This window comes from Anguilla rostrata, chromosome 16 (assembly GCF_018555375.3).
Source record: "Anguilla rostrata isolate EN2019 chromosome 16, ASM1855537v3, whole genome shotgun sequence".
NCBI lineage: Eukaryota > Metazoa > Chordata > Actinopteri > Anguilliformes > Anguillidae > Anguilla > Anguilla rostrata.
This window is the reverse complement of record NC_057948.1, coordinates 5646746-5662623: the sequence shown is the minus strand read 5'-3', so window position 1 is coordinate 5662623 and position 15878 is coordinate 5646746. Positions and strand designations below refer to the sequence as shown.

Below are 15878 nucleotides of genomic sequence, written 5' to 3'. Positions count from 1 at the left end.
TAACGAGTTATGGCAATATTTACCATGCTAGTAAGGGTGGTGGGTGTATTTCTTTTACGCAAACGGAAAGCTACCAATGTGAAGCAGCGGCCTTCAGTGGTCTTCCTCATTGTTGGCTCACTCTGAAGAACACACACACACCATTTTCTTTTTGAATATACACGTGAGGGTGATACAGCTGAACACTACGTACAGGCAGCCGACAGGCCATCCTTCTCTGCATCATCTTGCCCGCATCACTTCCTGTGGATTTATGCGTTTTTTTACCATTTCCATATTCAGGAAACATATATTACATCGTAAAAGAAAAACTCTCGTTCAAATTTGTACGAAAATTTGCATTGAAAAGTGTGCCATATTATATTTGCAACAAGACTTAGGCTTAAATGTATATAGGTGATAAATGTGTGGCTGTGATTGGTGCATCCTCCTCTGTTAAAGAAGAGTAAGTGGGCTCAAACTGGAGATGCCATATGTTTATTGTGCTACAGGGTGGGCATCGCTGGCCCTATGTGGGCTGGCTGTTGCACACCTGTTGGTAATAACTGCGCAGCAACTCCATCTGTGCCTTGCGGACCAGCACATGCGGGCGTATGGACCTCAGCGTCTGGCACGCTTCCTCTGGACTCCAGCAGTGTAACTGTAACACACACACACACACACACGCGCACATACACACACACAAATGCACGCACACATACACACGCATACACACACACATACACAAACGCACGCACACATACACACGCATACGCACACACACACATACACACGCATACATACATACGCGCGCACACATACACAACCACACACATACACAAACACACATACACAACCGCACGCGCACACACACACACACACACATACATACGCATACACACACACACACGCACATACACAACCACACACGCACACACACACAAACACATACGCGCACACACACACATACACACGCATACACACACAAACGCATGCACACACACATACACATACACATGCACGCACACACACATATCCTGATGAGATTTAAAGAGAAACTTTAGTATAAAAGCTAATACAACCACATGTATGTAAGGTGACGCACGTATGATTAATCCAATAGGTCCGGTCTTAAGATTCATATAATCTGCATTCTGCAGGAACTTGCCTTTGACAGTCAGTTTTTTTGTGACATGCCATTACGTCATCCTGTAGTTTGAGGCGTGTGTGTGTGTGCCTCCTCATTTCAAAAGAATCATTTCACCATTTAAGGTATGGAAAAACGGAGCTGCTGCTTTAGAAGTTTGCATTCGTGCCCTATGTTAGCACTAACTGCTTTGTATTCCTCACCTGTCAAGCAGTAAGCTTTCTGCAGTCTATAAATACAGCCAGACTTTCCACTTCGTCTTAGCTGCATTTTGGGTTAACCTCTTAAGACCCAGCAATTCATTTTTGTAAGGGACATGGAACCATATATTCTACAATGCTGAAACCTACACTACAAGGGACATTCAACGAAAATAAAATCTTTTCAACATGCTGCAACACGTTTCAGTCACTGAAGACACTTGTATTATGTCCAAAAATGCGTAAATGCATAAACATCTTAAACGCGCCTGTTTTACTAGAGACCTATCTGGTTTAGGCATTGTGGGGGAAAAAATATTGACTTATTGATGTATTTTGACCTCACTGGTACCATTGACTTCTAATGCATCGGTTGGTCGAAATACCGATACTAGAGCCAACCGCGCTGGCGCTAGAGAACGACGTTTCTCACCAAGACCAGGAAGTGAGCTTCAGAAACGAAGGGTCGGCCTTCATAACCCGGCCTTGGGGCTGGGTTGGTTGGGGCAGGCCAGGGTTTTTGGGGCCGGGTTGGTTGGGACGGGCGAGTGTTTTTGGGGCCGGGTTGGTTGGGGCGGGCCAGTGTTTTTGGGGTCGGGTTGGTTGAGGCGGGCCAGTGTTTTTGGGGCTGGGTTGGTTGGGGCGGGCGCGTGTTTTTGGGGCTGGGCTGGTTGGGGCGGGCGCGTGTTTTTGGGGTTGGGTTGGTTGGGGCGGGCCAGTGTTTTTGGGGTTGGGTTGGTTGGGGCGGGCGCGTGTTTTTGGGACTGACCTTGATGAGGTAGGCCGCGACCACCGTGGCGCTGCGGGAGCGGCCGGCTTTGCAGTGGACGTAGACGCTGGCGCCCCGCTCCTTCACCCCCAGGGCAAACTCCACCCCCCGGTGCAGGTCCTCCATGCGGGGCACTCCCGTCAGGTCCACCGTGCTGAGGCGCAGCTGCTCCACCCCCGCAGCCTTCCACTCCTGCACACACACGCCACACACGCACGCACACCGCACACACACACATGCACACACACACACACAGAACAACAATAACAGCAACAAAAAATTATCAAGCAGACTACAGAACACATTCTCATACCACAATTTGACAATAAACAGCACGGGTTTTCCAAAACACCATTTTTCAGGCCCGGAGCCACGCGGTTTAGATCCCCTCGTATGAGCGCAGTCGCGCGCACCTGGCAACCCTCAGCAGATTTACACGGATCGCACAGAGGGGGAGAGCCCACAGAGGGCAGGGTGCGGAGACTGAAACCAGGACCCAAACAGTCCGTCCCCAAACCACAGAATATTAAACAAGGCCACTGCTGCTGCTGGAGCGTTGCTCACCTCAGCAGAGTTGCAGAAGTACTTGGTTTCATACTCCTCGTTCATAGTGATCACTCCTCTCACATTTTCTCTCTGCACCAACTGAGGGGGGGAAAAAAACACACTTATGTAACATTGCAGTCATTTGTGCTCTCGGGCCACTGGGTGGGTAACTGGGTGCCAGAAAATCTGAAGTTAAACGGGTACACTTGAGCTTGCACAGTGTTCCCTCAGCCCGGGTGTGTGGAACGCTATGATTGTTGCTGTTTTTCCCCAGCGGAGCAATTTAGACCCATTGAAAAAAGGGCATTGTCACACCCACACCACTAACCCCATTCAAACTCACCGTGTGATTGATTTTCAGTGAAAAACAAACGTGTGCACACTGCACCCAGAGCCGTCCAGCTGGCTAAATAAAATGGGCACAACCAAGTGTATTTTATAGGTTAAGTTTAAAATAGGTTCTGCCATGTCTAGCATTGTCAGAATGAACAAGACTACCTCAGAACTTTCTAAGAGAGGCAGTACAAAATATAGACGTGCTGTCTGGACACCAGAGGGTGCTGGTTTTTAAAAAATCAACATCCAAATAGACTGGCATAAATGCAAGACTTAAACCTAGACCTCCAATTAGGTCTGTGGAAGCAAGTCGAAAGTGCTGTTAATAGTAACTGTAAATGTTACAAAATTCTACATGGCTAACTTATGAACACATTTGGAAACGTTTTCTCAATTTTAGTTATTTTCCCCAGCTTATTCTACCTTGCCATATAATTTTTACTTAACAACTGGGGTACAGTAAATTCTGGCAGAAACAGAATGAAAATATGATAAACTAGCATGTAGTGAACACATTACATCAAAGAAAACAGGGTTTTACAGTTCACTTTTAGGTCAATATAGTTGCCTCTGTCTCAGTTCAAGTTCTTAATGTAACGAAATTAGCTTTACCGTGTCTTGTTTGTGTTCATGCAAAGTGAACTGTACAAGACAGTTATATTTCTTACAATGTCAGTGATTAACCACACACACTGTATTAATATCACCTGAAAATGCAGCACTATTAACGTTAACAAATGTGAATTAATGAACATATACAATTACGGATGATATTTTTCAGGATTAATTCGGGAACCTGCAGACTTTCTTTGCAAGCACGAAATTGGTGCCTGCACAGAGGTCGTGCTAAATCCAGACGTAGGAGGTATTTGGGCATATTTGGCTTTCCATAGAGCTGCAACTAACAAACAATACCCATCTTCGGCTACCTACCACATAATGTAGTGACACTAGGTTTCGTGCTATGTTTGCTATGTTAGGGGGTAAGACAAGTGGACAATATATGATGAATTGATTCACGGTGCCAAAGCAAGTGGGACCTGGTTATTATTGGACGTCATTTAAATTGGGTATCGGGAAGATGTGGTGGATAGCACTAGCCAATCATGATGTAGCCAGTACAGACACATGTTGCGCGTGTGTAACCGGGTACACGAGTAGGTGCGGGCTGTTTTGTCCTGCAAGGAGGACTTGTAACCAACGGCAAGGGAATGTGAGAATCAGCGATCATTTGTGAACTTTTTTTCTCAATAAATGCCATTTTTGGCATTTGCATACGAAAAACATTCGTACGCAAATGACAACTGCTTAATCACTACCTGTAAGTGTAACGGAAACCTACAATCTGTGCCCCCCCCCCCACACAGTCAGAGAATCACTGTGCCAGCTAACAAACCAGCTAGTCTAGTTAGCTAGAAAAAGTTTTAAGACACTGAAGACACGCTAGCTAGTAGACTAGCTAAGTCAGTCGTTTGTTCACGAATAAAATAGCTATCGCCCTCAAACATTCGCAAATTGACTAACTTATACTTGATTGTTACAACTTAAAACATACAGTTAACGTTGGGTTATCCTGCTGAAATAACTTAACTCGCGTTAACTCAGACGGTATTGAAAGTAACGTTAACCAACGTCTGCAAAATCAGAAATAACGTAAACTAGCGGCTCCTTACCTCCTCGGTCATTGATTTAAAAGGCAGTGCACCTAGAATGACAGTCTGGTCCACACGGTCAAACCACCGTCTGGACGACACTTTCTCCATAACAACATTGTACGCCAAGGTAGGATAAAATAACAGCCGTGCAAGGGCTCCTGACATTTCGGTTCTTCAGTTGCCTCTACAAACGTTTAGCTAACAATTTAAAATATTTTGCAAATTCGTAATCATGTCCCGTCGTAGTTTTAAAAGATTGTCGTTCTTAAGAGACTGACCATGTTTACGCCGAGTATGGATGCGGAGCTACTTCCTTTTGGGACATTTTTTAACTCGCATGGTCCCCCTTGCGTTTTGGAGGCGTATGTGCATTTGAAACACGTTAAAATTGATGTTTGTTTGATGCACTTACTAGTGTAACTTTGCGAGGGTCCTATGGTCCTTATACAGACCCCTTAGTGTTAACGTCTAAACACTGTTTTCAACGTTAAATTTTCACACACATACCAACACCTACAAACTACATACTCTGTACATCTATAAATGCTGTTTACAGTTTAAGTTACTGAAACAATAATAATGGCATGTCTACTATTAAACAGCATACATTCTTTTACACAGATGTTTTATTTTTTATTTGTGCTCCCTATTCTAAGCATTGAACAGACATGGGTTTTCAGGGACTCCATCCAAGTACACGTTAAAAATTACTTTGTTTAACTAAAAAAATATTTTGCCAATATGAAAACATTTTGTGTATACACAAACACTAAACCAGGCTCATTTTATGATAATGGTATCAAATTATTTTGTTAAACAGATATCAGCAGCGTTGTATCTCCGTAATAATGTTTGTACAGGAAAAACAACCACCAAAATTTGTGAAATGTGAAGTCATTAAAAAGAGTGTTGAAATACCGCTGATTTTGATGAAGCTGGCTGTTCTTAGCTAGGCTGAAATTCACAGTCAGGCACTTATCTGTTTTGCCATGCACTTCCAGGAAATGCACAGACATCATTGTCCTGGAATATGTGCTACTGCCCAGTGTTGCCTGTTGCTGACAATGCCCTTTCCTTGGAGCTCCATGATGACATCACTTTAGACACCATTGCTTTTGAACCATCAGTAAGTTCAGTTGTCTTGGTCAATGAACCTCTCACCAAACATTAACCACAACCAGGTAGCCAGGTCTCTTCAGAATGAATGAATGCTTAATTAATGGTGAGCCACACCTGTGTTGTAGCCTCTAATTTGCATATATTTTTGTCCATCCTTTTCCCAGGTGTGTTTTTGCATCCTACCTGTACTATACTTTGTATGCAAATAGCAGTTTTTAGAAGGCAGTGGAAGCCAGTAGGAAATACATGTGTAGTGTCTTGAAGAGACTGTGAAGCATAAAGACTCCTGGGTAACTCAGATGAAGACATTCCAGGGGGCAGGGCTAGTCACCAGTGTCCATTTCAGTCAACACGCAGAAGCAGGTGAACTGGGTGATCCGATTGACCCAACCTGTCCAGAGACAAAGGTCAAGGGTCATTGTCACAGCGGGTTTTCACTTCACTTTCAAACACATTTTCTTTAGACTGACAAGATGCTCAACTTCTGTTTTCCTTCTCACCTCTCTGCCCCTTAACAACAGGGGATAATGGCTTGCAACAAAAGTTTCTGGTTGCACTACCAAACACCAGTTCCACTATAGCAACAACAGCGTCCTTGGTCATGGTCCTTCATGAACACCAAACTTAATATCAAGCCTACAGAATCTGGGATACGACTTACATAGTTTCAATCACGTGATAATATTTTGATTGGGGTTCAGTAGTTTTTTTTTTTTTTTTAATTTATATCATTTGAAGCTCATGAGCCACAACTGACCTCCACCAACTCAATTTTTAAGGACAAATTCAGACACATTGCTGAAAGGCACAATTTCGAGAGAAAAACAGCCATTTGGCTCAGATCAGTGTGTCTCAGCATCAGTTTCTACCCATTTCTTTTCTTTGCATTGTATGAACAAGATTACACGTTCCAGTTTCAGCCTGCAGTAAATAACAGCCAACAATGCCACACTGAGAGAAATAACTATCAGCAACACTGCCCTGAGGTAAATCACTAGTAGCAATACTCATTACTTGAAAATATTACATTACATTACAGGCATTTAGCAGACACTCTTATCCAGAGCGACTTACACAACTTTTACATAGCATTTTTACATTGTATCCATTTATACAGCTGGATATATACTGAAACAATTTTGGTTAAGTACCTTGCTCAAGGGTACAACGGCAGTGTCCTACCCGGGAATCGAACCTGCGACCTTTCGGTTACAAGCCCAGTTCCTTACCCACTGTGCTACACTCCGCCTGATTGAAATACATTTCAATCAGATTTTAAATGCATAAACACTTATATATGACAATAAAAATGTCAGGTAAGAAACTAAGGGGTACACCTGTGAGAAGGTGTAGTTAAGCCCACAGTGCAGAAATTAATCGGAAATGCAGAAGGTGGTAAGGACAGAGCAGCCGGATCAATCACTCACTACCCCGCAGGCAGCCAGACACAGCCAGCACTTCCATAGGTTTTAATACCAGACTGTGGAACACATCACACACCGAAACCCAGTGTTTTAACAGCACAAGTCCCTCAGCAGCCCCCACTCGATCAAGCTGCCATCAGTGAAGAAATAAACCACCCTGCCTCCCAGCTGCTTTCTAAGAAAGGGAGAGCGAATGAGGAGTGGCTTATGCCACACTTAGGTCAGAGTTAGACTGTGTTTAAGTCATGCTGAGGTCATACTTAGGTCAGAGTTAGACTGTGTTTAAGTCATGCAGAGGTCACACTTAGAGTTAGAGGTCAGACTTTAGTCACGTTGAGGTCCTTACACAGCAGCTTGCTGATAACTGGCGGTCGCTTGGATACTGGAAGGTGGATCCCCAGGAAGTAGACAGGGACCCCAGAGAGGGCAATGCTGATGCCTATGACGGAGCTGATGGTGTCACTGTAGAGGGGCACGGCCACCAGGAACACGGTGCAGAGACAGAACACAATGGGGTACAGCAGAGTCAGCTGCACATGAATGGGAGAGAAAGGGAAAACAAACATATTCTTATCATTTAACAACACAGAATAAATATTTAGTATTTTAAGCGGACATGACAGACATATTGAATTTACTATCCTATTCTTCACATTCTCATATCTAAAGTGTCTCCACAGGCTATAATCTCTAATTTATGATTTGATTAGATAAGCTCTGTATAAACAGAGCCTAGTGAAGTGGTTCTCTTTATCAAAGGGGACAGGTCAATAAAACACACGGTGTGGTACCCTTGACAAGCTGGAAGAAGTGTAAAAAACATTTTTCCCATGTAACCAATCAGAACAAAATCGGAGTAAAAAATGCCCAAACTCCACCCACCCTGCCTAGACTCCACCCTCCCTTCCCTGTCTCCTCCCACTCTGCTCTATGATGGATAATTCACCTTTCCTTGCAAAGTAAACTTAGGAGAACTTTTACACATCTAGGTCATCTAAACTCAGGCAAAGTGTACCATATTACACTGTTAAGAATGATCTGTACAGACAGTGAAAGTTGAGGAAATTAAACACTTCGGGCCAGTTTTTCAGACACAGATTAAGCCAAGCCTAGACTAAATTCAGTTTAGAAAGGAAATTCCCCATACAAAACTCAATTTAGTCCAGGACTAAGCTTAATCTGTGTCCATGAAACCGGCCCTTCGAGTTATAAGAGATTACCAAGTGTAAAATTTGGTCTCACTTTGAGAGGCCTGGGACGATCCGGTTCCTTCCACCGTAAGTAGATCTGTCCCGCGATAGACAGCCCAACAAAACACCAGTAGCTGAAACTGTAGTAGTTTATCAGCTGGAAAACATCCTCCACAGTCAGGTAGACTAATGTCATGGCACACTGTAAAGACAACAGGATAAGCACAGTAAGGTTGACTGATGCCATGGCAACAAAAAAACAGTCTGTCAAAAGGGGTACTGCTCAAGTCTTTTCAGACACCCCAAAATCACCACTGGTGCTGAGCAAGAAGTCAATCACAAAAGGATAAATATCCCATAAAGAGTTCAATGCTTTTAAGTACTAAATATTGGCTGTATGACAAATACAAAATTTCATCCAGGTAGGCCTTTGCCAAGCAGGCAAGCAGAGTGCAAATATTAACTGATGATGCCATTGCACGGTGTGCCTATAGCATTACATCATCCGGTAACCAGACTATGGATCCATCATGTCGATACACATAAACAACATTTAACATTCTTTAGCATTAGGGTACTTAATTAGGTGAATTATACGTTGAAGAGGAGAGCAGGAATTGGAGTGAATCGCTCCACGTGAATCATGGACAGGGCGTCTGGCAGTTGTCCTTCACGGGAACCCACAAAGAACAACCTACCAATCAGACCAAGAGAAAAACGGAAATACCAGTTCAGTTAAATCAGCCAATCAGAGATGGGGGAGAGGAAGTACGAGTTGAACTTGCCTATCAGAGATCAGGGACAGAAGGCATCCCAATAAAAACTCACCAATTAGAGACAGGGGAGAGAGGAAATACCAATTAAGCCTGCCAATCGCAGAAGGGGAGAGAAAAAGTATGAAAAAGAAATGGGGGCCAGAGCATTCTAGCAAATTCTACCATTAGCCTCACAAGCCTCATTCTGACCAGAACCATGTTTTTATTCTATCAGTAAAATAAGATCTTTCAAAACACCATCAGGACAAAAGCAAAACTGACCAGATCTGGATCCCCTTATTATAACTTATCCAGGAGCAGTGTCAATTAACACCTTTCACCATAACTATTCTGGGTTTCCTTCTCAGTGTATTTTTTGTTTTTTCATTCTCTTCTTGCAACTAATATACTTTCAGCACTGGTACACTTATTTTTCTCTGATTTATCGCTAAATGTCTGATCACTCAGTCTGTTTTCTTTTGGACCCTCTGTCCTACACTCATCCACCAACGCAATCTGGTGAAAACAGAAGATGGGAGCACAGGAGATATTGGATGTGGACTCGGATGACTCATACTAGGGGGCAGGAATATCGGGATAGAGATCACAGCAGACATAATAAAATAATTAATATATTTTGTACCCTTCTTTATTTTTTATTTAAATTATAATGATTAAATAATAGTATCAGAGATGTCAGTGGCCCATCCAAGGGGGAGTGGGCCAGGAAAAAAAAAAAAGACGCCATCACTTAAAGAGACCATCACACAACGTAGAGAACGCGGGCAGAGTATACAATTATTTTATGTGTATCCCAGGAGTTGAAGGCATGGTTGTTGACAGGCTTCACACGGTTGCTAGGAGACAGGAGACGAAACTCACCTAGAGGCAGCGATAACAGACGCGTTGAGGCCCCCGTAGCAGGAGAGAGCCACGGCGATGGGGATGGTCCAGCTCATCACGCCAAGGGTGTGGTCTGCAAACGTCTGGACCGACAGACAAAAATACGCCACGACCAGCTCACACACAAGCTGTCAGCGTGGACTGGGGAAAGTGTCGGCGGCCACTGTGAGACCATGGAATTACTGTACTGCCATAAATTACGGAAATACTCCAGTTCAAAAAAAATAATTTTGATAATTAATGTAATATTTTGCAACCATTACTTTTTTGGCACAATAACTGTAATATGTAATAAATATAATATCAACATAAAACAAAAATGATCAGCATTTGCGTTAAACAAGTAATGAGCAAAATTTATACAAAACTATATTTCCTGAAACATCTTCAATTAGTTCGCTAACCAGTGGAACAGAAATCGTTGAAATAAAAAGAAATTCACGTGGAGCGATCAGCAGCACAAACTTTACAAATAATTAATTGTGGGATGAAGCTTTCGACATGCCCCAGAACTCAACCTCTCACGCACCCATAGGGCCACAATCGCAATCCGATGACCTCTCCAGATGTTTACAAGTCAAACTCCGCCTATGCCCCCAACCCACCGCAAGCGAGTCTTCTGAAAAGCTAATGTAGACCTGTGCAGATACGTATTACTGAATGCCAACATGAGAAACGTGTTATATGAAAGAGCCCGTGTATGTAGAATCAAGTCTGCATATTACCTAAAATTACCTAAAAAGGCAGTTTCTTTCGCAAGCAGAAAAAAACCCTAGAGAGTTGAGCCAGTTTATGAGGTTCCACGGCTGACCTTCTCACCCCTGACTCACCACTGCGACGGCATCGCTGGCGAGGATGGAGCTCATGTCCAGCACTGTGTAATAGGCCACGTTGGTCAGGATGTAGATGACAGTGACGATTGGCATGGAGATTGCGATGGACAGCGGAAGGTTCCTGTAGGAAGAGAGCATTTGGCTTAAACAATAAAAAAAATCTGAAATAAAATCAGGTCACAGAGATTTAATGTTGTACCCGTGACACAAAACCACATTTTCGGAAAACAAATGAGAATAAGAATGTTTCATATTGGAAAAGTAGCCCTCCTCCCTGTTTGGGAAAGTTGCTGACTGAGGGAAACACAGCTACCTCTCAGGGTTTTCGATTTCTTCGGTCACAAAGTTGAGGGTGTCCCAGCCAGAGTAGGAGAAGAGAGCGGAATAAAGAGCCAGAGCGATGTTGCCAGGGTTACGTGTGGAGCCCTGGAATGATTCCTCAAAATTTGCTGTGTACCCTGAGCACAAACACACATGAGAATACATTCCCTGTGTACGTGAGAAGGAAATGCCTGAGCACCTGTCAGTCATTCGTTAACTTCATTTTGCACAGCTGAAAATGAGGGCACGCAACACAAAAACAGCTGTTTCTGTAAAATGGTCAAACATATACGCATGTAAATACCATCAAATACCAACTCGTTGTCTGTACTCTTTTCTCATATTCATGTTTTGATCCTCAAATCCTAATTCCATAAGTTTACAGCAAAAATAACTAATTTCACTCGACTGTTGCCATACTTTCGGAGGACACTGGGTGGTCTCCATAGTCCATACCACAGGGAACAAAATACTAAACCAGAAATAATATAAAGTTTATTAGACCAGGAAGCTACCAAAGGAGTAAAGACGGGGTAAGAGGAGTAGGAGACATGTTTATGAGTAAAACCTGGGGTTGGATATGAAAGTTGTATGCTCACCTTGACCCAGCTTCACTATGCCTGTGATGATGATCATGATCAGGGCAAGGACCTTGGCGTAGGTAAAGACGTCCTGGACTCGGGTGCCCCACTTCACATAAGCTGAATTAATGAACGTAAGGAGACCTGCAGCAACAAGAACTAGGAATTAGCACAGACACACACACTCACATACACACACATGCATGCGCCCACACGCGCACACAAACACATACATATATACATAAACACACACACGCACATGCACACGAACACACACACAGGCTACATACACACACACACACACACACACACACAAACTGCAGATAGGCAATGGACTTTAGAAATAGTCTGACATATGATGCAAAAACTTTATTCCTCTTAATTGGGTAATTTTACAAAGTGCAAAGTGTAGCATTATGACGGTAAATTCTGTAAAACTTGCGCTGTACAGCGCGTTATAACCCTACCAGGGCACCGAGGAAGGGCTCCGTTTGCGGATTTAACAGCAAACCAGGGTAGGAGTTTACTCACAGATGCAGGCAGCAGCGATTAGGCGGCACGCGGAGTAGGGCGGCTCGCAAGTAGGAAAGAGGGGCTGCACCAAGTAGTTAGCGAAGGTGATGGCGATGACCGCCTGGCTGGTGGGCTCGATGATCAACAGAGACGTCCACAGCCGGATGAAGGCGACGAAGCCGCCAAACGACTCCAGGATGTAAGCGTAGCTGGCGCCGGACTTCGTGATGGTGGTGCCCAGCTCGGCGTAACACAGGGCTCCGATCACGGAGAAGAAGCCCCCGATGGCCCATATGACCAGCGACAGCCCATAGGAGGCGCTGTGTATCAGCACGCCCTTGGGGGAGACAAAGATGCCGGACCCGATCATGTTCCCCACGATCAGACTGACGCCGTTCAGCAGGGAGATTTCCTTCTTCAGCTTCATGCACTGCTCCTGCTGTGGAGACCGGTCAGTGCAAACGGCCTTTCCCTCTACATTATCCTCCGCCATTCTCACAGACTTCACTCCCGCTCCAGGATAAGACTGAGTAGGCCTATGCAAAGCGAGAGAAGACTGATTTAAGAAAAAGAATGATTTAAAAAATAAAAATAAACTAAACACAGGTGTACAAGTTTCATCTGAAATATCTTTCATTGCATACAAAAACAATTTGGGCCAATTGAAAACACACAAAATAGGCTACAGTACGTGAACTGTATTTGTAGGATATTTTAGCATGATGGTTAAGCCGGCAACTGCAAGGTTACCTCGACTCCCCTGTTCACAATCTGTAATTAAGCGCTCTTTTCGAATTAAAACTAACACCAGTGTTCTATTTGTTATTTTTCTCTGTTGTTCCCCTTGTCCCTCGAATGACTGGATGCTGTATCTTTTCTAAAGCGCATTTAATAAAGAGAATTGTAGGCTACACGAAAATGTCACGTTTTGATTAATGCATATTATCACTTATCCGTTCAAAGCAATAGGCAGTCATATATTTGTTTGAAACGTCAAAACTTTCAACGCTAAAAGCGATTTAGAGGTCTTGTGTAAAATCAAATTGAATAAATTGAACTGATTTATTTTCTAGATTTTATTTTTAATTGTTCAGAATGAAAAGAAAAGCACCTAGTGAGACCAAGGCTAATGTCAAAGTTTTTATTCCCTTTGTATCCACAAAGAAAAAAAAGTTAATCTACTAGAATGCTACTGTTATGCCAAAATTCTACATTGAAAATGGTTCAAATTGCATATGTCTAAATTACTAATACTAAATTAGTGATACGTGCCTAAATTTGCTTTTCAAAATATTTAAAAAATAAGTGGAAATTATTTTATTTTTTCGTGTTAGGTCTATTAGTGTCTTAGGAACGCAAGACAAGTTTCTAAAGTTACAGAAAAAAACGGTTGTGATTCGTGGAACATAATTTAACATCTGCACGTCTATGGATTAAGACTTTCGGATCTTAAGTAGGCTACAATTCGGCAGAATGCGTGCTCTGTAGGCCTATCCTTAAAAAAAAACAGCAAACCTTCCAAAACAACACCTGACATATTAGCTCACATTTCTTAGCATATCAACAAGATGTATACCCAGACTTCACCACAATTTCCAGAGATTGGAGTTTAGTAGATGGACATGCCTCCTATTTCCCCCTTTCAAATCATTGTGGTGCCCAATTTATTAAATGCCACTAAATTAATTTTTATGCCTTACCGTTGCGTTGTTTCTGATCCTGAACTCAATACCAAAGGAGGATGTGCAACTAATGCGGCATTGTGGCTTGTTATCACATTCGTTTGCTGGACTTGATGGACACTTAGTAGCCCAGAAAATCCCGCCCAGTTCTACCAGAGTTCTCAGAGACTACTAGGCTACCTACTGCACCGGTAGCAGATTTTCAAAACACATCTCGTTATAGATGGACAAAAATAATGTGTACCCTTTACCAGGGCCTCAAGGGCGGGGAAAGGGAGCCGGCAAAACGTCAGTAAAAAACAATTTGTCCAAGCCTGTCCCGATAACAGCGCTAGATATTCTGAAATGATACATTATCATACCAACCAACCAACCAACCAATAAATAAATAAATCGTCTTCAGCTTGCAACTGAAAATTGGTTTCTACAGGCGTTTTACACTCAGGGGTAATTTCAAACTTTCAAATTATAAAGAAATGGCTGGCTCTTAATTTCATGCATTTATTTGATAAATATGTTTGATTCTAAGCAATAGTCTTGTCCACAAACCTTCCACATCGTTTAATTACTAATGCAAAATGGAAGCAGGTCTATTCAGTCCGTTCTACTGTGTATGTCACACCACTGTAACCCATAGTTCCATTGCAACTCTGTTTCAGTCTAATTGTTCAGCCTATATTCTGCTACACTGGTTTCACCCGAGACTGCAATTTTGAAACAATGATGTTATAAATGGGCACGTGAACGAAAAAGTTAAAACGATACATTCAAGTCTCATGACAAAAAATAAGTCAAAACAGTGGCCAAAACAGAGTCTTCAGAGCAGTTGTTCACTCATTCTAATTTACTGTAATCCCAAGTGATTTACAATGCAATTCTACTGGCTTTCAGTTCATGCAGAAATCGTTTGTAGACAACCCTTTTAATGGCAATGCCATTTCTGACTCAGAGTTAAATGCCCTTTTGAAAAAAGGCACTTCCAAAGCATTGTGATGGTTACCAGGGTGCGAAAACTAAGTATGCAATTAGACCAGGACTGTGAGGAGGCCTACAGCATTTTTAAGATGGAGAGGAGCATCACAGTGATCCTGTCTTCCCGCTATGGAATGTAACACGACTCCCACAGGTTAAGCCGCACGGATTTCACACGCACGCATGCACAGAGCCTGTGTCTATTGGCTCAGACACCAGCAAGTCTGCCACCCCCTTTGGAACCATTTTGAATTCATTGCACAACTGCACAAGCTTTTTGCCAACGGAACATTTTCAGTATAATCAATCTTCAAAGCAGAATATGCTATCCAACTCCAAAAATGGAAAATATGGCGAGCCACCATTTGCACGTAGCCAGTTCCGCTGAGTAAGGCCACACAAAGGATGTTGCCGTTAGCAAGCTGTTGCTGGTGATGTCATGACCACGTGAACTTCTGCAACCAATGGACAATCTAATAAATTCACGTCAGTTCATGAAAATTGTAGAGTAAACAGGTAGTGAAGGGACGTGGGGATGAGCACCTCCTCCCACCGCCCATCTCATTTGAATTAATTTAATTCCACGAAAACTAACAGAGATGAAAGTGTTCTTGGGGATACGCAAGGTGGGTGTGGGTTCCTCTGCTGAAAAAAACAGTTGATATGATGACCAGAGACTGAAAGACATCTCTTAACTGGCAGCCCCAGGTCTTATCGGTCCTACTTGGACAGACGACTTCCACGTGATGATGAACAAGACGCTGGACGCAGCAGAAGCACTTCTGCCGGAACAGTGTCTCACTCCTGCTACACGGAGACCTTGTATTCTGCTCCTCGTATCAGCCAGCTTGATGGCTGTTTCCTTCAACCACAGAAATATGCAGCTGAAAGATTGTCACTCACATTGGCAGGCCATTAACCCTTTAAGGTGTAAGATTACAATTACGTGATCA

At 43.0% G+C, this 15878-nt stretch overlaps 2 protein-coding genes across 3 annotated transcripts; both read right to left on the bottom strand.

Moving 5' to 3' along the window:
* Positions 1-461: 461 nt before the first annotated feature.
* ptpmt1 (protein tyrosine phosphatase mitochondrial 1) lies at positions 462-4969 on the bottom strand. The gene is made up of 4 exons (XM_064313630.1): positions 4651-4969; positions 2660-2740; positions 2096-2287; positions 462-640 (listed from the first exon to the last, which is right to left on the bottom strand). Exons 1-4 carry the CDS (start codon positions 4795-4797, stop codon positions 509-511), a joined length of 552 nt encoding a protein of 183 aa, XP_064169700.1. The 5' UTR covers positions 4798-4969; the 3' UTR covers positions 462-508.
* Positions 4970-5523: 554 nt separating this feature from the next.
* Positions 5524-14233, bottom strand: slc7a6 (solute carrier family 7 member 6). 2 transcript variants are annotated; one of them, XM_064313622.1, is made up of 10 exons: positions 13972-14233; positions 12290-12827; positions 11777-11902; positions 11170-11314; positions 10854-10977; positions 10003-10106; positions 8963-9059; positions 8418-8567; positions 7522-7705; positions 5524-6142 (listed from the first exon to the last, which is right to left on the bottom strand). In XM_064313622.1, the coding sequence occupies exons 2-10, from the start codon at positions 12762-12764 to the stop codon at positions 6075-6077; spliced, it is 1473 nt and encodes a 490-aa protein (XP_064169692.1). In that variant the 5' UTR covers positions 12765-12827; positions 13972-14233; the 3' UTR covers positions 5524-6074. The 2 variants fall into 2 exon arrangements, with proteins under 2 accessions (XP_064169692.1, XP_064169691.1); XM_064313621.1 differs by having other exon boundaries at positions 12290-12807; positions 13972-14231.
* Between the last annotated feature and the right edge of the window lie 1645 nt (positions 14234-15878).